The following is a 20,195-nucleotide window of genomic DNA, read 5'->3' on the forward strand; positions in this document are numbered from 1 at the left end:
TGATTTGATTAGATCACAACATCCTTATTCTTAATTGTTAATTTATTTACTTATTAATTAAGTTAAATATGAGATGCAATATCTTTTCATTTATTTATTGCACAACATTCTTATAGAAAAGTTGATCAATCAATTTTTTTTATTTTTTATTTTTTAAAAAAGATCAATCAAAAAAGTTATTCAAACAATCCTAGCAAACATGTTAAACGTTCTTTTTTTATCTTCACATTTGTATTTTATGCCAGTTTTAATTGATGTTCATACAAATAATTTTTCTATTTATATTAATTTCTTAAGACACATTTAGTCTTATCATCATATTTTTAACATTTATAATGTTTATTGTCCAGTCATATATGTTCTACAAAGTTTATTTTAACTTCTTTATAAAGCTTATGGTTTTACATGTTTTTCACTAACGTTATTTTAATATTTTTATTAATACTTATAAATACTATATTTTTCATTAACTTTATTTTAATATTGTTTAAATATTCATGGTCTATATATTTTCTCCATTATTTTTATTCAATAATTAATTTTTAAACTTTCTACCTTATCATTACTTTCATTTTAAAGGTTTATCTTTTTTAATTGTTGTAAACATTCTTTATTAGAACAGTATTGAAACAAGAGATGTATTAAAAAATGACAAATTTTTAAGATGTTAAAACAACAATTGATAGTGTTTGGCAAAACAACTGATAACTAATGGCTACTTTTTGTTTAAAATGATTGATTTGACCAGCTAATTCATCAACTGGTTTAACAAGCCGATTTAACTAAAACACGCTACTTATATCAACTTATTCAAAACAACAAGTTATTCAACCAGCCTATCTATCAAACATAAAAATTAAATAGTTTGACCATCTAACTATTTATTTTCAAACTGATCAATAGTTTTGTAATATAGTTAGACTAATTGTCTATTGGACTAGTTGAAGGTTAGGTCAAGGTTGACCTATTCAATGACTATTATCTACTTGCAATTTGCAAACCATGTTTGCTTTTTGCAATACTATTTCAGTAGTCTTCTTTGGTAGATTATTGATTGTTTAATATTCTTTGTTCCTCCATTGACCATTGAAGTTGTACACTATTTAACGTACTCTTTGGGTTTGCATGTTATTGACATAGTTAAATTAAAAGAGAAATATAATTTGTGAATAAAATAAAAGTGATGGTGATAATTTCTTAAAAGAAAATTGTAACAAAGTAAGATAAATAACCTTAAAAAACGTGATAATCATTTAAGAACAAAAGGAGTAAGTTATATAGTTTTTTTTTCTTAATTATTTAACAAAATTAATAAGCAGTGCCTGTAGAATTGAATCCCCTCACAATAGTAAAAGGAAAACTAAGAATTATTAATGTTTATCAAATAAAATTAATAGACTTAGGGGGTGTTTGGTATGAAAACATAAAATGTAATGGAAAAGGGAAATGATAAAGAGGAGTAAGGATAAGAGTAAGGATTGTAGTTATATGTTGTTTGGTATAACAATATATAAGGGAAACACTTACTTGATCATAGAAACACCGACAAAAGTAGCATCAAAATTTGTTACTTGACATAAATGGGTGGTAACAAAATAAGGGTATCCATTACCCTTAGGAAAGGGATTGAGTTTACTTAATATTATACCAAACAAAAAATATAAAGTAATGGTAATTGAATCCCTTACTTGGTATTAAAAAGTTCATACCAAACACCCCCTTATTATCTAAATATTTCTTCATTTTCCAACTAAAGAAATTAGTAGAGGTGTTCATTCGGTTGATCGGGTCGGTTTCGGACGGGTGTTAGGTTCGGTTGCATTTCGGATCGGTTATTTTTCAGCTGTGTGTTACAACGGGTCACACTCGGGTCGAGTCGGTTAGTCACGGTTCGGTTAGAGATCGGTTATTCAAGCTATCGGGTTAGCATCAGTTCGGTGTCGGTTGAAGTTCGTGTCGAGTGTCAATCGGTCTCGGGTTGTCATCGATTACTAATTGGTTCGGTTTTTTCGGGTACAGATCGGGTTCGAGCTTTATTTTTCGAGTGGTTATCGGTTACGGATAACTATTGATCGGGTCAATATCAAAATAAGTTAATAGTCAGGTTTTTAATTGATGTATGCTCATTTACTTACAAAAAATAATTACCGATTGTTTTATCAGATATAGCAGATAGGGGTGTCAAATAGGTCGGTTTGGTTCATTTTCAGGTTCGGATCATATAAAAATGGGTCAATAAACCCTTAACTTGAACCTGACCCATTTAATTAATAGGTCAAAGAATTGAAACTCCGACCTGATCTGTAGCAGATCGGATCAACCTGCTAATGACCAATTTATTCTACTTTTTTTTTAGGTCATTAAATTCATATATTTCAGGTCATTTGACCCATTTAAGCTTAATTAAAGGCTTCCTCCAAAAATAAACGTATGTCACTTAATGCAGCGAGCACACGGTATTCTTTAGTAAAAGGCAAAAAAATAGTTCGCTTTGTGCTCACGACGTGATGCGTAAGTCGGTATGAGATCTCTGGAAGTGATTTAAAGGATTTTTCTTTTATTAGTATCTTTCATAGCCGATGTGGGACAACTTCCTTTGTTATTGAAAGTCATCTTCAGCTGACAAATCCCACTGACAACTTCCTTTCTTATTGAAAGTCATCTTCAGCTGACAAATCCCTCAATACATGGTAATTGGTATTATCTTAGTTTTACGAAGTATTTGGCAAATGTTGATCCGTCTTAAATTTAATAAATGGGTTAAACAGGTTTTTTTCGGGTTTAAATATTCAACCTGAACCTAACCCATTTAATAAACAGATCAGGTCGGGTTGACCCATTTAATTAATTGGGTCAAAAATCTAAACCCAAACCCGCTAATTTCGAGTCGGTTTTAGATCAGGTTAGCAGGTCGGGTCAGCTTTTGCCAGCCCTAATATTAGGCAGATCAATTTATTTCAATTAGTTTATATATATATATATATATATATATATATATATATATATATATATATGTATATGTATATATATAAATATATATATATATATATATATATATATATATATATATATATATATATATATATATATATATGTATATATATATATATATGTATATATATATATATATATATATATATATATATATATATATATATATATATATATATATATATATATATATATATATATATATATATATATATATATATATATATATATATATATATATTCTGTATGCAATCTCTTCTGTATAGAACTTGTGTTCTTCCTTTTTCCGTATTATTAGAAAACTGAAATTGGACTTAATTTGCTAAAATTAGGTGAAAATTTGATTCGGATTTATAACAGTTCGATTTACAATCGGTTCGGGTTTGTATCGATTCGGGTTAAAAACAGTCCGATTAATAATCGATCGGGTTTGTATCAGTTCGAGTTAAAAACAGTTCGATCTTAATCGGTTTTAGTCAGGTTACATTTGGTTACGTGCATAATTCGGGTCGGATTTGACTCGGGTCGATCACTGTTCAGTTCGGGTAACATCGGTTAAGGTTTATATGTCGGTTATAAAATTCGGTTGCAGTTCGAGTTCGATTTTGCCCTTTTCGGTTATCAAACGGTTCGAGTGAAGTATCGGTTCGGGTAATTGCGGTTCGGTAAACCTAAAAAACTTACATTTTTCGGGTCAAATAATTTTAGATTCCGGGTCGGATTTTCGGGTTGGGTTTGTTTTGAACAGCTCTAGAAATTAGGAGTCTCAAAATCTTTTCCTACAACTAGACTTGGGAAAACGTTGATTGGTCGGGTTTTAGATCCGTTTAGATTCGATCGAGTTAGTTTTAGATCGGGTCAATTTCATGTCTGGTCACTTTGAATTTTGAGCCTTCCCAAATCATGATAAAATAACAATACAATGTTTTTTCCTGATTAACATAAACAAAATTTGTGGGATTTCTTAATTTATCACCAAAATTTGAAAATAAATAATCTTTTTTTTTTCAAAAACATTATTTACTATAGTGCCTTACCATATCACGATAAAATAACAATAGATCAAATAAAAATGATTCAACATAAAGAACCTTAGAAAGTTTAAAATGCATCATATCATACTAAAAAAAAATATCCAAATGACTCAAAATAATACAACAATTTAAATCTTAAGAGTACAAAAGTAAATAATATGTTAAATAAAGAAACATTAGTTTTTTTGTTAGTGCCATCAAATGGAGAAGTTTTACAACCTTTTTAAACAACTGCACAGCCGAATGGGTCCAACTCAATCCTGGCTCTATCGACATGTTTTTTTAAAGGCTTTTTCGAATTCGGTCATTTTTCGTGTTCGAGTCAAAATCTTCATATTTCAACCCAGTGTTTTCGATTAAGTCAATTTTTCTAGGTCAACACAAATTATTTTATAGGGCAATTAGTATAAAACGAACTTCATACATAAATTAAATAAATCATTTAATTTCAACCCAAAACTCAATTAACATTCTTTTGGATTCGATATTGACAACCCGACTTGAATCCGCGTGATCAATCTCAACAAAAAATCCAACAAGGCGTCCAAAACGAGTAATTCTTGAACTTTCTTCGACAGATCCTTGGATAGCAAAAAATAAATTAATTAATAAGATTCCTTTATGGAAAAAGGAATATAAAAAAAAAAAAAAATGAACCACCAATGGAAAAAAGGTAGAATATGGAATCCGAAAAGTAGGGCCCGAAAATGAGGTCTGCGTGAAGAAGAAGCAGTCTCTACTTTACTATCTAATCAATACTCCATATTAAAAAATTAATAATAATAAGAAAAATTATAAATAATACTTTTAATCACGAACGGAGTAAAAATTGACAAACTCTATTAATATTGAGACTCCTAAATTTTTTGAGATTCTATGTGGTTAAACATGTTAAACATGCTCAAAACCTCATACACTCTCAACTATTTCTCACTTACTCAAAATAACCTTAAGTCTTATTTAAACCAACATACCCCAAGTAATATAATACTTATTTAAGTACATATTTCTAATTATTGCTTATTAACTCAAAATACTACAAACACATCAGTTGAATATAATGTGCATAGTATTTAAGGATCAGTATTCCAATACTTGAGGTATACTTATCTTACGAAGTATAACTGTTTTATCATGAATTGGATTTATAGTATTATTTTATTTTTCTAAAGAATCATTTTAAAATTGTTAATAATCACCTAATTTTGCAATTGATCATTTTTTACTATAACAAGTGAAAACTTTAAAATTACAGTGATTATTTTGAAACGGTAAATATATACTTATTTCCTTTGTTCTATTGTAATTCTTATATTTACTTTTATGTAATTTAATTTGTTACATAAAAATTATAAAAAGCTAATATTATATAATTATACAATTAAAAAAATCAAATAAAATTTCACTTAACCATATTTTTTTTAATATCAACCATAAGATATAAAATAATGTTAAATGATACCTATTTTGAAATGGAAGGAATATTACTCATGACGGTAAGATTTGTGTATAAATAAAGGCAATCTCATTTTCATTTCTTCTCCCTAAATCAATTTCAACCTATTTCTTTCACGCGCTCTTTCTCTTCTCCATTTTCGCCGTCGTTTCAAATCTAGGGTTCATTTCTCCGGCAATGGCCTCTAAACGTATCTTGAAGGAGCTCAAGGATCTTCAGAAAGATCCTCCTACTTCTTGCAGCGCTGGTAATTTCTTCTTTTTCTTCGTCTTTTTTTTGATTTATTTATTGTTCTACTGTGTTTCTGCTTTTTTTTTGTTTTATGTCTTACCAAATTTTAGTTATTGTAATTTTTTATTCGTTGTTTTTTGTTTATGCTAATTTGGAGTTGTTTTTGCTTAAGATCTGTTGGTATTTGTAATTTATTATATTAAAAATTTGTGCTTGTTAGAATTATAATAATTATGGACTATTATTTTTTATTTTTGACTACTTTCTATAAAAAGCAAGGACAAAAAGGTTTGAGATGTAAATAATTATGCTTGCAACTATTTTGCCAGATGCTGGAAAAGGATTTATTTTTTAATTTTTTTTTTGGAAAATTATCTATCTCTTAAATAATCTTTGGAAAAACAAAGATGTTTGAATTTGTCTATTAAAAATCACTTAGGTCTAGTAGGTTAGAATCTATGGTACAAGTTTATGTTTTTCAGGTTTTAGCAGTCATAGAAGAGCTAATCTTAGAATGGAAGGACTAAGAGCTAGTACAGTTCCAGAGTTCTATCTAAAGAATTGCACTTCCGGGGTTCTATATAAAGTTTTCAAAATTTAAAGTATAAAAAAGCTGTAAATTTGGAATTTTATTGTGTTCTTGTTCAATCATCATCGATAAAAGCGACTATTAGTTGTTGATGGCTGTATCAATATGCTAGCGAAGCATTTTGCTGAATTGGTACTTCAGGAGAAATTACATGTAGAATGATTGAAGTTGGCATGACGTATGAGCCTAAATGTTAATAAAGGTATAGTTTTGAGTAGGAAATGGAAATGATGTGGTAAATTATGATTCGAACTGCCATTTTGACATAGCTAGAAAATAAGATTCTGGAGTTGAAACTGTAATGGAAATGAGTTAGAATACAACAATGGATATGTGAGGCTTTAAGGTTCATTGTAATGTCTGGTGTCATCTATTAGGGTTTTGGATTCCAATTTCGATTCCGTTTGTAGTAATGCTACGCCCCAAAGCATATAGACTAACAAACTTTTTGTTGCTATCTCATATTGATCTAAAGTAAGTTCATAATAAGGCTCGGCCAATGTTGTAATGTTGAGTGGAGGTTGAAGGTCTTGGAGCGGCAATGAAGTGTGTAAATCCTTACGGTTGCCCAGTAATTACCATAATGAATTATCGAAGTTGTTTTTGTAAATGAAAGGATATCAAGCGTAAATAAGCTGTTTGCGGTGTTGCAAAAGTCAAACTTTGTAGGCTTGGCCGCTTGAATTTCCTCTCTTATGGGATGTACATCACCGCATTATTGTAATGATCAGTGTCATGCTATTAGGAGTTTCACAATGAATTTCAAAGTTTAATGGATTATCTCTAAACCTTATAAGAGCATTAGCATTCTCTTCCTTACAGTTACAACCAAATCAGGTTCAACATATCTAGTAACCAAGCTATAATGCTATGCAGGTGTAATGAGGTAAAACTAATAGAATTAATGGATTCACACTACTTGCCTGAAGGAGAACTTTGGGAAGTTTCTCGTTTGACATTGATTTGTTTCTATGAAATGAAATTCATAGTGTACTAATGGTTTCTGTCGCATTGATGGTCATGAAACATATTTTGGTCAATGCGAATGATTCTGGTTGATTTGCTTTGATGATTTTTATCTTTCAAACTTTTGATGGTGATGTTTATAATTTTTATTTGTATTTGGGATGTTATCAATTGTTAATATGGTTCCTGATCTGCTTGAGGTGGTGGATAGCTTGTCATTAGAATAGGATTAGTATTGTGTGCATTTTGTTGTCATTTCTTGATTGTGCAGTTATGTGGATATGACTGTAGATGTTTATATTTTGAGAGATACTCGTGAGGGTTATTACGGACTTGGTGGGAGTTGGAGACTTTTCTTCCCTCTGGATTTCTTTCCTTAGAATTATGTTTAACTTTGCTTATTTTATGTATAGGTCCTGTTGCAGAAGACATGTTTCACTGGCAAGCAACAATAATGGGTCCTGCAGATAGCCCATATGCTGGAGGAGTGTTCCTAGTGACTATCCATTTCCCTCCTGACTATCCTTTTAAACCACCCAAGGTAATTCCATGCTCTAATATCTGATGCATCTCAGTTATACCTATATTGTAACGAGATTCCGTCCTAGATTGTGCTACAATAAGATCATAGTACATGGGCAAACTTAATTTTGATGCGTCGCCAATTATGTGCTTGGCTATGTCATAGGGCATGCATGATTTAGCTAGCAGCAGTTTTTTGTCATCTTAGTTGAATAGCGAGTTTTTTCTCTTTCATTAAGTCACTTATAGGGTATTACTTTTTATCATTGCAGGTTGCCTTCAGGACAAAAGTTTTCCACCCAAATATCAACAGCAACGGTAGTATATGTCTTGATATCCTCAAGGAGCAGTGGAGTCCTGCATTAACCATATCAAAGGTACTTTGGCTTCGAATCTATCATATTTATCCTATCTGATAGAGTTTAGTGTAAAATTATGTTTAGTACATACTGGAATTTTATGTGTGCCTTTGTGGAAAGGCCCTCTAGCCGCTGGCCGTTGGTATAGGAATATCTCCTTGTCTACAGTTAGGTGCAGAAAAGATATTGAGTAGTAGGATATTAGTGATTCGGTATAGTTGTCATGTGGTGGTTTGAGCATCCTAGGTGCACGATAAAAATGTTGACAGTATGTAATGATCGATAAGGTGAGAAAGTAGGTATGAACCTTGGCACGATGGAGGTGTTGGAACTTAAAACTTGTAATTACAAATGGTGAAAATCGTTTGTTGCTTGCTTGCTTTCCCTCTATCATTATTTCCTAAGCAAGAAATATTGCTAATCTCTATCTCAGAACCTAGGTGTAGTCTTTCTGGATGACATCAGGAACTGACTCGGAGTCCCAGGAGTTACCATAGATGCATGAATGACATGTTCTGCTTCTGGTTGAGATGGTGAATGTTGAGATAGGCTGGCATGACCGTTATGGCTAATTTGGTGGATTCCATCATCTTTTCTATTTGCCTTTTCTTATCATCAGATTTAGGTCATTCCCTCGTTCCGAAACATTTGATCTGCTGAAAACTCAATAATTGCTTCTGGATGTAAAATCTCTGAAATGAACTCGGTAAATTTCTTCTGGTTGATACGACTTTGAATTTTGTGCTGACGACGACTTGTGCTTTCAGGTATTGCTCTCGATATGCTCACTGTTGACGGATCCAAACCCCGATGACCCACTGGTACCAGAGATTGCTCACATGTACAAGACAGACCGTGCAAAGTACGAGGCCACAGCAAGGAGCTGGACGCAGAAGTATGCAATGGGCTAGGCTGCCTTGTTAGCCGGGGTTAAAGAACCTCCTTCAATAGTGTATAAAAGTGGATCAACTCATTCTTGAATGTTTTTTAACTGTTGCAGCAGACAATGGAACTCGGGTTTCTTTGCTTATTAAGGTCGAAAGCAAACGCTCTTGTATGTCTGTTGGAAACCATGATTGTTGATTTTAATCTGTTTAATTTATTCTAGTTTGTGCTTATTGCTTACTGCTTACTTACTTTCGTAGTTTCATTTCTGTCTGTCGTTCTTCACTTTATTCTTGTTTTGTGGGGCGATACTGCAATGTTTTTTCTAGCCGGAATGGCATTGGCTTCTGCAGGATGAACTGCTTGTGCTTTATAACTCGTTTGCCACGGGTATTGTGGCCTTGTGTGAGGTTTCATCGTCATCATCATCATGATCATGGTCTGGATTGAGCCTTAAATTGGAACTTAACTTTTTGGTACGAGACCCTTTAATCTACCAGCTACTCTAGTGAGAAACCGTCTCTCAAAGAGACGACCTTAAAACAAAAAGTTTATGTTTTTATTTTCTCTTTAATTTGTATTAGTTGGGCTAATTCAGAGAGACTGTCTCACAACAATTTGTGTTAATCTACCAGCAGGCTGCAGGTGAACTTGATATTCATTTCAGTTGACTGTAAAATGTTGATGACATATTGAGCAAGGAAAACAGTTGGCCATGTAAGATCCTCAGCTTAAATAGAACAATTTTAGATCATACTCCATTTTGAATTTGATTCACTTTTAATTTTTTTTTAAATAACCTTACTATTTTCATTCTTTATGTTGTGTCTTATATTTTATAATATTTTACTATAATCCGTTATATTCGATTTGTTAATGCAGCTAGTCTCCTGAGAGATTGTCTTTTTGAGAGATGTCTTTCAGGTCTAGTCCATTAATTCTTAATATCCACTCACTGTATTTTTAAGGCCTATTTAAATTATCTTAATGCCTACTTACAATGTACTTAATGCCTATAGAAAAAGTACTTAAAATGTTTACTTATAATATTCTTAATGCCTATTTATAATATCTTTAATGTCTACTTACAATATACTTAATGCCCACCGACTAAGTACTTACAATATTCTAATTGCCTACTTACAATACTTTTAATGCCTACCGAAAAACTTATTTTATATTTTCCTTTTTAGGGAAGCATAATTTGAAATGCTCTCTTAAAAGATAGTCTCTCACAAGAATTTATGTGTTTATCGTATGTGTCATTTAACAATGGGCTAAATGAAGCAGACGGAATAGTATATATAACACGTCAGCATTACCAAATTGCATTACTACGCTAGCCCTTTCCTTTTGTGAGAAAAAATGAAACAAATAAACTTATTATAAAAAACATTCCCACAAAAAGTTTGGGGAAATCAATTTTCACAATAATCGTTTTCATGCCCGAGCATAAAGTTAGATATGTTCGTTGTCACTATCAGCGAACAAAAAGAAAACAATGTCATAGCGTTGGAAGGGACAAAAAAATTAAAACGTTTGTTCGCTGTTAGTAACACTTAACAAACATGGTTTTTAATTTTTCGTCACTTCCAACTCTATGATATTGTCTCCCTTTGGTTCGTTGTTAATAACATCGCACAAAGAATTTTGACTTTTTTTAACTAGTTTCTTTGTTCACTGTTAACAGTAACAGAGAACAAATGTTGTTTTAATTTTTTTTGTGCCTTCCAAAGCTATGATATTGTCCCCCTATTGTTCGCTGTTAGTAACAGCGAATAAAGAATTTTGACTTTTTTGAGTAGCTTTTTTATTCGCTGTTAGTAACAGTGAACATACTTAACCTTAGATTTAAAATGAAAATGCTTATTTTGAAAATTAAAATTTTCTTAAGCTTATTTTGTGAAATATTTTTAATAATTAGCTTATTTTATCAATTTTTTTTTGTGATGGAGGGAGGCCCAATGACAAAAAAACTACTACCGTTACGACTAGCAATAGAATATTCAAATCAATCATAAGTACATGTTCAAGTATAAGATAGAGTTGGACTGTTTAAGAATAGGATTTTGGCATACTTAGAGAGTAAGTACCCTTTTATAAAGGTTTTGGATTTAGCAACTTAGTTAAATGAGTATATGACTAATGCTTTGTTCACTTATTTACTAGGTTAACGATTGTTCCAATACAAACATAATAGGAAAATTCTTGTATGATACGATCTCATCATGAGACATGCTTAGTGATGGCCACGATCTGGGTTGGACCGGTTCCATTTCGGTTTTGGTCCGAGCGATTCCAAACGGCTCATTGGTGGTTCATGAGGCGGTTCCGGCGGTTTCAACTCCCGGGTCTGGCGGGTCGGACCATCAGTTCCATTCTTGTTTTTCCTTTAAATATAATATAAAAATACTATAATAATGCGGACGTACTTTTGATGATTACTTGATTATTAGCGAAATTCATTGCTTGTCATCGTTGTTAAAATATTTACTAAAAAGAAGAAAATGAATTTGAACCTAGTACCCGAAGGAATACTAAGCTGCCAACGTATCCCGAAGGAATCAAAGCCCACGTAGTTCTTTGTCATACCTTTTATTTGTAGTTGTTGAATGTTAATTGATCGTTGTCCGATATTTATGATCCTATTCGTCTTCGTCATCATCATCTTGTTGGTTAGATGGTTCCGCTGACTCTCCTCCTGACGATGATGCAGATGTATCCATCATCATCCATGGATCATCATTGTTCTTGAGTCCTTGTGTTCGGAGCTCCGCTTGATCCCAATCTTTCTAGCAAACACATATTTGAATAGTATGTGGAGCAAGACGACATCTCTTTTCATCTAGAACTCTTCTACCTGCACTAAAAGCAGACTCCGACGCAATAGTAGAAGTAGGAATTGCAAGGATATCCTTTGCAATTCTCGATAATATGGGGAATTTTATTGATTTTTCTTTCCACCATTCTAAATATTATAACTACCTTGGTCAATTTCAAAGTGATGTTTAAGATAATTATCTAGTTCTAAATATTAAGCGGAGGGTGAGGAAGAAGATGGTCCTACAAAACTATCATCTTGGCTTATTATATTAGCTATTATGGGATTAAAATAAGTGGGACGTGCCGAGAAGCTAGCACGCCTAGACGTATCACAACTTGGATTATATACACTAGAATAGTAATCATAAACTTCTGCTAAAAGTTTTTTGCAATTTCCAACATAATTATGTACATCACTAGGTGGGCAATCTAATGATTGGTAGTAAAATCCAATTACTTTAGTAAAGATTTTTGTTTTAAAACATGGGTCTAAAATTGTCGCAATTCCCTAAATAAAAGGAAAATCAGTAAAATACGTCTTCCAGTTGTCCATCATATCTGCAAGAATCGACTTATAAAAATATATTAGTATCATTATGCGAATGTTTAAGAAGATGATAAAAAATAGTAATACATTCACTTATTACTAAGTGGACGTTTGGTTCGTAAACATATGAAAAAATCTTAGTTGCATGGACATACGCTTCTAATATTTTCTGTACGCCTATAACTAGTTCTCATGTTTCATCACTTATACTGCTATCTGTACACTCAATATACAGTTGTGTTATAACCAGACGATAAGCAATAACATTTTTTAATAAATCATGGGTTGAGCCCCAACGTGTAGGAGTATCTAATGACCAATACACTTTTTTAGTTTATAATGGTCACATAATTACTTATATTTTCTCTTTACCTGTCCAACTCTAAGACACTTCACTATGTCTCTACTCGGATCTAATAAATCACTTAGTTTTCTAATACCTGCTTCGCAAGATAAGTTAACAATAATGAGCACAACAGCATACGTGTAATAATCTACCATCAAGGATAAAACTAAAAGCAGCTTCGTTATACAAAAGTTCGATGCATTTAATGTTGGCGATTGCATTATCGGTAGAATAACAAAATATCTTATCTAACAAGTTCCATTCTTTACATATCTCTATTAATCTATATTTTATGTTTTCACCCGTATGTCTTTCGAGCATTAACTCAAAAGCAATTATTTTTTTTTGAATAATCCAATTATGATCTATTCAATATGCTGTTACACACATATAAGGTTCTAAATGTGGGGGAGTAGACCAAATATCAGTTGTTATGCTAACCCTACCATTAAAAGATTTAAACGTTTCTATTAATTCATAGCGCTTTGATTCATATAATTTTATTGTGCGTCGTTTAAGAGTGTTCCTAGGGATTACTCTATATTGTGGTTGCAAAGTTTTCTAGTGTAATACTCGCATGCCTTACTTTCATCATGGTTAAATGGCAATTCATCACAAATTACATATTTAGAAAATTCATCAATCATATCATACGATTATATTTAAAAGGCATACCTCCCCCTTGGAATGTTTCACTGTCGGCTTCCACTTGTGGTCCCACTGCCGCTTGCTGCATGAGTTTCTTTTGTGATTCCATACTTCTTTGCCAAATGTTTGTGAAAAAAGATCCCGTACCACCACCTAACACGTATTCACAAAACACAATAAACAAATTTTTAATACATTCTTGATTTACAAAATATAAATATCATGTATGTATAAAAATTTAAAAAGTATTTACCTCTGCTGAAATTGTATGAAACTAAGGGCTTTACCCCTTGACTTTCACAAATTTGACAACTGCATAAGAAAACATCCGAATTGTCGGTTGGTTCTTTTGTAAAATACGACCACACATGTGAAACAGCTCTACCACTAGGAGGTGGCATTGTCAGAAAAGGTGTCTTACTGGTTCATCTTCATCTAAATTTAAATATAAAGACATACTCAAATACCACAGTATATAAATAAATAATAATTTAAAATTTAATCAATTTGAAGAATAAAATTATAAAACTAATCGATACTTTTGAAATTGACTCGTTTACTACGAGCTTGTCTTTGTTGTTGTTGTTGTTGTTGTTGTTGTTGTTTTTCATGTGATCTCGTTGATGACTGTCAAGATCTATGTATCCCAATAGGGGTCGTTGGTTCCTTTTCTTGTTCTTCTTCTTCTTCAATTTGTATTTCTCTTTCCAATTCTTCTGCATAATCGTGTAATTCTTGGTCGTACCCTTCTGGATAATTTGGTTCAAAATTATAATTACTAACCGAAGGTTTTGTTGATAATCGACGGAGTTGAAATGACCTTTCTTTTGGAGCTAGAATCTCCCAATGATTTTGCCACTTTAGTAAGTTTTTTAGAGGCTTTTTTGAAAAAAGAAGACATGATAATATTGAAATAATAATGGAATTAAGAAATAAATAATTAAAAGACTAATTATGTAATTAAGAGAATAAATGCGTAATTAAGTAATTAAGTAGAGAGTAGGAGAAGAGATGAATTGTGAATGAAAATGATTGAAAGTGTGGAGTATTTATACAAAAAATCCTCAACGGCTAGTTTTTGACCGGTTCCAAGGAACCGTTGGGCCGGGTGAACCGGTCCGGTCCGGTTCCCGGTTCCGGGATGTCCGGTTCAGGTGGTTTTACGATTCCACGGTTCGGGCCGGTTCGGAACCTGTTGCGAATGGTTCCGGTTCCGGAACGGTTTCAAGCGGTTCAGGACCGGTTCGGTTCCGGGTAACCCGCTCCGTGGCCATCACTAAACATGCTTTATAGGCTCATATTTAGGTCAGATAGCGTAATAATAGAAATTTTAGCTTATGGACTTCTTATTCTGAGGTCGTCTTGCTGTGAAACGGTCTCATGCAAGACAAGTCGAACATAAAAAGCCGACAATTGATATTTAATGAACCATTTTGCTACTAAGTAATGTTGTTTATTATTTGTTATTAGCAATGCTCCGAATAATTAAAGTTCAAACTTAGCGAAATTAATTTTTCATTACATAAGTTATTTATTATTTGTTTTTATTTAAATAAAAGAGCGTTACGTGCTCCAAATTTACACAATTTTACTTGAACAATTTATTTTGTAATTTGGAAATCAGTAGCATAATTTAGTTTTTGTTATCATAAACGCGATATTTACATTAAAGTCTCTTTAGTCTTTAACAGTGACGATGGAATGACTTGATTTTTGGACTATCTAACTTTAAAATGCCTCTAATAATTAATGATTTAATTAAGGTGAATAAAAAATGTGATTAGTGATGAAAATTGATAAGTGCCTATCCAATCGAAAAGCCCATTCAATGAAACGGGTCAAGTTTGGCATAAGTCGGCATAAAGTCTTCTCAAGTTTCATATAAAATGACCCAATGAAAATGATACATACCAATTTCTGTCAAGTTCTCGACGTATACACTATTCCTCATTTCTTGGACCCCAAGACTCTTAACATCTACAGACTACAAATCATATCCTATTATTTTATGTCGATACTTAAACATCGTCATCTTTTTCATTTTATTGCCACCTCCTAATAAAATTACGAATTTGCCCTTAGACTTTAAAAAATTACGAATTTGCCACTGCACTTAAAATTTCTTATTTATACTCCAACCTCACTAAATAACTTCTTTATCACACTTAAAAAACAAAATTACAACACAAAATTTTTGGAGCAAAAACTAAGAAATTCAATCCGCAAACAATTAATCGAGGTAATTTTTATTCGAATCGTATTATTTTAAATTTAAAAAAAAAACGAAAAAAAAATTAAAAAAGGGCCAGTCGCAGGAAACGTGCGAGCCCACCGCAGGTCAGTCGCAGGAAACCCGCGACTCGCCCAATGTTTTAATTTTTTTTGTTTTTTTATTGAATAATTATTATTAATTTTATTTATATTACTATTGTTATTATTATTATTATTATTATTATTATTATTGTTGTTATTATTATTATTATTATTATTATTATTATTATTATTATTATTATTACTATTATTATTATTATTATTGTGATTGTTATTATTATTATTATTAAATTTTATTTTTTTTAATTATTTTATTTAATTTATTTTTTAAAATATTATTATTATTATTATTATTATTATTATTATTATTATTATTATTATTATTATTATTATTAACTTTTTTATATTCTTTTAAATATTATTGTTATTATTTTTGTTGGTGATGTTGTTGTTGTTGTTGTTGTTGTTGTTGTTGTTGTTATTGTTATTGTTATTGTTAGTAAATTTTTCTTTAATTTTATTTTTAAATATTGTTTTTGTTATTAGTGTTATGATTATTATTATTGTTTGTGTTATTATTGTTATGATTATTATTAATGTTATTATTTTTGTTAGTATTATTATTATTTTTATGATTATTGTTAATTTAGAAAATTAATTACAATAATATTAATATTAATATTAATAATAATAATAAATATGTTCTTACATTATATTTGTTGATAATGATTAGTTAAATATTGATGTTGCTAATTAATTATTGTCTTTTGTTCATGTGGTTAATTTAACGTAACGTTTGATTATGTTTATTTATTAATAATAGGTAATTAAGTTATCAAAAATTGTAGTAAATGGCTGGTATTCACGGGAAAGGAAAAGGCTTTTTTAGAAACTTGCTGAGCGGGAATAGTTCTAGGCCTACTCTGCTCAGAGGGGACCCTCATGAGAGGGAGGTGATGGGTTCTACTAGGAGGGCTAGGCAGGAAGAGGCTGCCAAACACAGTGAGGCCCAACGGTCGAGTACGCTGAACCAAGTGCGTACTCGTTTTCATGACCAGGCTAGCAGCCTTCAGAGTAGTTGGGGGGTTTCTAGTTATGATGATGATGTTGATGATGTTGAGTACCAAGGCGCTGTTGTTCGCCCAGTGGACTGGATTGTTGTCCGGGGGCCTGACGGAAGATTCGCACGTGCCGACCCTAGTTCTTCAAGCGCATCTGAGCGTGCCGAACATAGTCACGTTGATAATGAGCCACCACGGGGGAGCCAGCGCTCACAGTCCGCTGGAACGGACTGGTTAGTCACATCGCCCCAACCTGGGGGGCCCACAGATACACGCTTGATACCCAGCTATGGCGGGCACATAGCTAAAGTTATTTTTGACGGCTCTGAGCATACGCCTTCGGTTCCGGAATGTCGTAGTAGAAAAAAGCCGTTGGAGGCGATCATCAGACTGCGGGATATGACCGATGCACTTTACGATGTTCTACCTGCTACTCCCCTTGCCCGACTACCATACATTATGCACCAGCACATCGACTGTGCTTTGATATCGGCCTTCATGGAGAGGTGGCAGCCGGATACGAACACCTTCCACATGCCATGGGAGAGATGACGATTATGTTGCACGACGTGCAACGCATATTGGGCATAAGTATTGAAGGTTCTCTACCGGCTGAGCCTTCTGAAGGGGAGCGGCAAGTCGGTATTACTAATCTATTTGGGGAGCCCATGTCCGAGCTGCGGCGGAAAGGGATATTTACCAGCGGCTGCGTCAACGTTGCTGAATGATGTGTGTATTTTATATATTATTTTCTACCATGCCCCCATTGTATTTTCATAGCATTTCTCGCGTATTTTGCTCAATTTTCTATTGGTTTTTATGCTTGGTTGGAGTGTTTGTTTCTTATCTATTTTGTAGGTACAAAGCTCTAATTATACTAGGAATCGACTCTTAGAGCGAGATTTGCAAGTTGGAAGGTCATAAGCTACTCAAAGGTCATTTTTGTGCTGACCAGGTCTCATACCCGGGTGGGTTTCCTCATACCCGGCCGGGTTTGCACTTGATACTTAGAAGAATTTGAAGACGCTATGTGGAGGAAAAAGTTGCCACACGGACCCGGCCGGGTTTCCACATACCCAGCCGGGTGAGCCTCTCATACCCGGGCGGGTTTCCACATACCCGGCCGGGTGAGACTCTCATACCCGGGTGGGTTTCCGCATACCCGGCCAGGCTTCAATTGAAGATTAAAATGCTCTGCTGCGTACCCGGGCGGGTTTCCACATACCCGGCCGGGTTTACTCCTGAACTCAGAAACTTTTTGATCTTTGAGATTTAGTTATGCCTCGTACCCGCCCGGGTTTCCACATACCCGCCCGGGTCAAGCAGTTATTTTTTTTAGTAACTTCCGTATCCTCCGATCTCTTTGGAGGAGGATATAAATAGCTTTTGAGGGGAATTTCCAGTTTGGGGTTTTTTTTAGTTTTTTTTCTCTGTTTTTGAGGGCTTGGTATTGAAGGGATTTCTCATATTACTTGCCTTGAGGATTGTTAATCAACATTTCGATATTGTAATCTTAATTATATTGAAGGTATTAGTTTCAATTCTAATTTCTTGTTCTTGTTTATAGTTGTTATCTTTGAATGTTTGTTTCTACATTTATAATTTGAATTTGATTTTCTCCATGGATTTCATTGTTGAATCTCTTGTTAGTTTTAATATGATTCGTGAGTAGTTTTATTTCTAGGGCTTGGTGAAACTATGCAAAAGGTCATGATTCTTGTTTGATTTTAGGATTTAAATTTGGTTTGTCTAGGCGATTCAATTGATGGGTTTTATATTGATTGCATGTTTGGCCAATTTGCAAGTTTTATTCGCTCAATTCTATAAGCGAGAGTTGCGAGTTTGAGTGAACGATTTCCTTCTTTGAACAATTAAGCTTTAATCGCGATAGCTTGTTTTATTGTTTGATTGTCGAATTTGTTTGCGAGAGCAACATCTTCCTTCGCCTATATTCATTCCTATCCCAATTATTGTTCATGAATCATGATCGATGCATAGTGAATCCTTTTAGCCCTAGGTTTTTAATTATTGAATTTTATTCATCTCTTGTTTTTGCGTTCTACTTAGATAAACAAAAATCCAACATTTGATCATTAGCAATAGTGAACTTGGTTCAAATTGTGACTTTATTTGTCCTTCCACAGTGGTTCGACCCTACTTTCCCAACTATACTAGTTAGGTGAATTAGGAATTATTTTTGGTAGTAAAACGACCTATCACTGAAGTGATGCAGTTGTGTCATCGGTCCCAAGCTATGGATACCCAGTCAACAGCCTATTACATGGCTATTGTTGGCTCTAGCTGCTGGGGGATAAGACCAGAACCGGCATGCGACCTCACCCGCTACTTGCCGTCAACGTCGATCAGGATGAGATCGCCTGGGGTGCGGTGACGCTGGCCTACATGTATCGCCAACTAGGAATGGCATCTAGGGCTGGTTGCAAGACCATTGCGGGTTTGCCTCACATTGCTCAAGACATGGATCTACGAGTACTTTCCCGCCTTCCCCCCTCATCCTCGCCGAGCAGATGTGCCTAATAAGGCTAGGGCGGAGATGTGGTCCACGCCCAAGCCAGGTCGTGAGATCAACAACCTGAGGGACTGCAGGAGTATACTGGACTCCATGACGGAAACTCAGATACTGTACATCACATCACACTTTCTTATGCATGTTATTTTAATTTTAGATTATTTTTATATGTTAACTTGGCTTGTATGCAGGTGGAATGGACTCCGTACATGACTTCTCCAAGGGTATTGCTGAATGAGCACCCACACACCACCTTCATCGGGGGTATCACTTGCTTTGATATCGTCGAGGTGTATTTGCCGGAGAGGACAGTGCGACAGGTCAGCTTTGTGCAGGCTATTCCCCTCCTCTTCTGAGACCAGCCCAGGCTGTACGACCGGCACACGGTACCTACTCCGTGACCTTTGCTTCTCCGCATGTATACTTGGAGGCATGGAATAGGTTCCCCTATAGTGCCCGCCTTGGTGATCAGGCACTTCGTCGGGCATCTGTTCCATCAGAGGCCGATCCTAGTTACGTTGAATGGTTCAGAGTGTGCTCCCACCCGTACGTCGTCCCCGGCGAAGGACCGAGTGCCGGTTTTGGTCCAGCTGAAAGCAGATTGGAATACGTTAGTTTTTTAAATATATTTGTTTTCTATTATGTCGTTGTGTTATTTAGATGCTGTTTAATATCTTGTTCACACCCTTTTTCCTTTTTTTTTTTCAGTTTCTGAATGAATGGCCGAGTCGAGTCACTCCATTGGCGAGACTACCTCCTGTTGCGGAAATGACCCCCCGGGAAAGACATGTTTTAGATGTATAGCTTAATGATGTTAAAGATTTATTTGCCGAATGACAAGCATTTAAGGGGCATGGCCCTTTATAGTTTGTATTTAAAGTAATTTACATTAATGCGTTTATTAATTTACATTAATGCAATATGCCAAATGCATAA

General features: G+C 33.7%; 1 protein-coding gene and 1 non-coding gene across 3 annotated transcripts; one reads left to right on the forward strand and one right to left on the reverse strand.

The window, feature by feature from the left end:
- Positions 1–2,395: 2,395 nt before the first annotated feature.
- LOC130811949 (U5 spliceosomal RNA) lies at positions 2,396–2,510 on the reverse strand. Its single transcript, XR_009041561.1, has one exon. It is a non-coding gene; the product is annotated as a U5 spliceosomal RNA (small nuclear RNA).
- A 2,998-nt stretch (positions 2,511–5,508) lies between these two features.
- Positions 5,509–9,266, forward strand: LOC130811398 (ubiquitin-conjugating enzyme E2 28). Of its 2 annotated transcripts, XR_009041164.1 has the most exons (5): positions 5,509–5,728; positions 7,681–7,808; positions 8,062–8,166; positions 8,582–8,831; positions 8,916–9,056. XR_009041164.1 is itself a non-coding variant. In XM_057677693.1 (4 exons), the coding sequence occupies exons 1-4, from the start codon at positions 5,659–5,661 to the stop codon at positions 9,057–9,059; spliced, it is 447 nt and encodes a 148-aa protein (XP_057533676.1). In that variant the 5' UTR covers positions 5,509–5,658; the 3' UTR covers positions 9,060–9,266. The 2 variants fall into 2 exon arrangements, 1 of the variants encoding a protein (XP_057533676.1); XM_057677693.1 differs by lacking the exon at positions 8,582–8,831 and having other exon boundaries at positions 8,916–9,266.
- Positions 9,267–20,195: the final 10,929 nt, after the last annotated feature.

This window comes from Amaranthus tricolor, chromosome 4 (assembly GCF_026212465.1).
Source record: "Amaranthus tricolor cultivar Red isolate AtriRed21 chromosome 4, ASM2621246v1, whole genome shotgun sequence".
Taxonomy (NCBI): Eukaryota; Viridiplantae; Streptophyta; class Magnoliopsida; order Caryophyllales; family Amaranthaceae; genus Amaranthus; species Amaranthus tricolor.

Excerpts from the sequence above, each read along its gene's own strand:
- LOC130811398 (XM_057677693.1), top strand. The coding sequence starts at position 5,659 with ATGGCCTCTAAACGTATCTTGAAGGAGCTCAAGGATCTTCAGAAAGAT. Across the intron at positions 5,729-7,680 it reads TCCTACTTCTTGCAGCGCTG|GTCCTGTTGCAGAAGACATG; the intron begins GTAATTTCTTCT and ends TTTTATGTATAG. Across the intron at positions 8,167-8,915 it reads CTGCATTAACCATATCAAAG|GTATTGCTCTCGATATGCTC; the intron begins GTACTTTGGCTT and ends TTGTGCTTTCAG.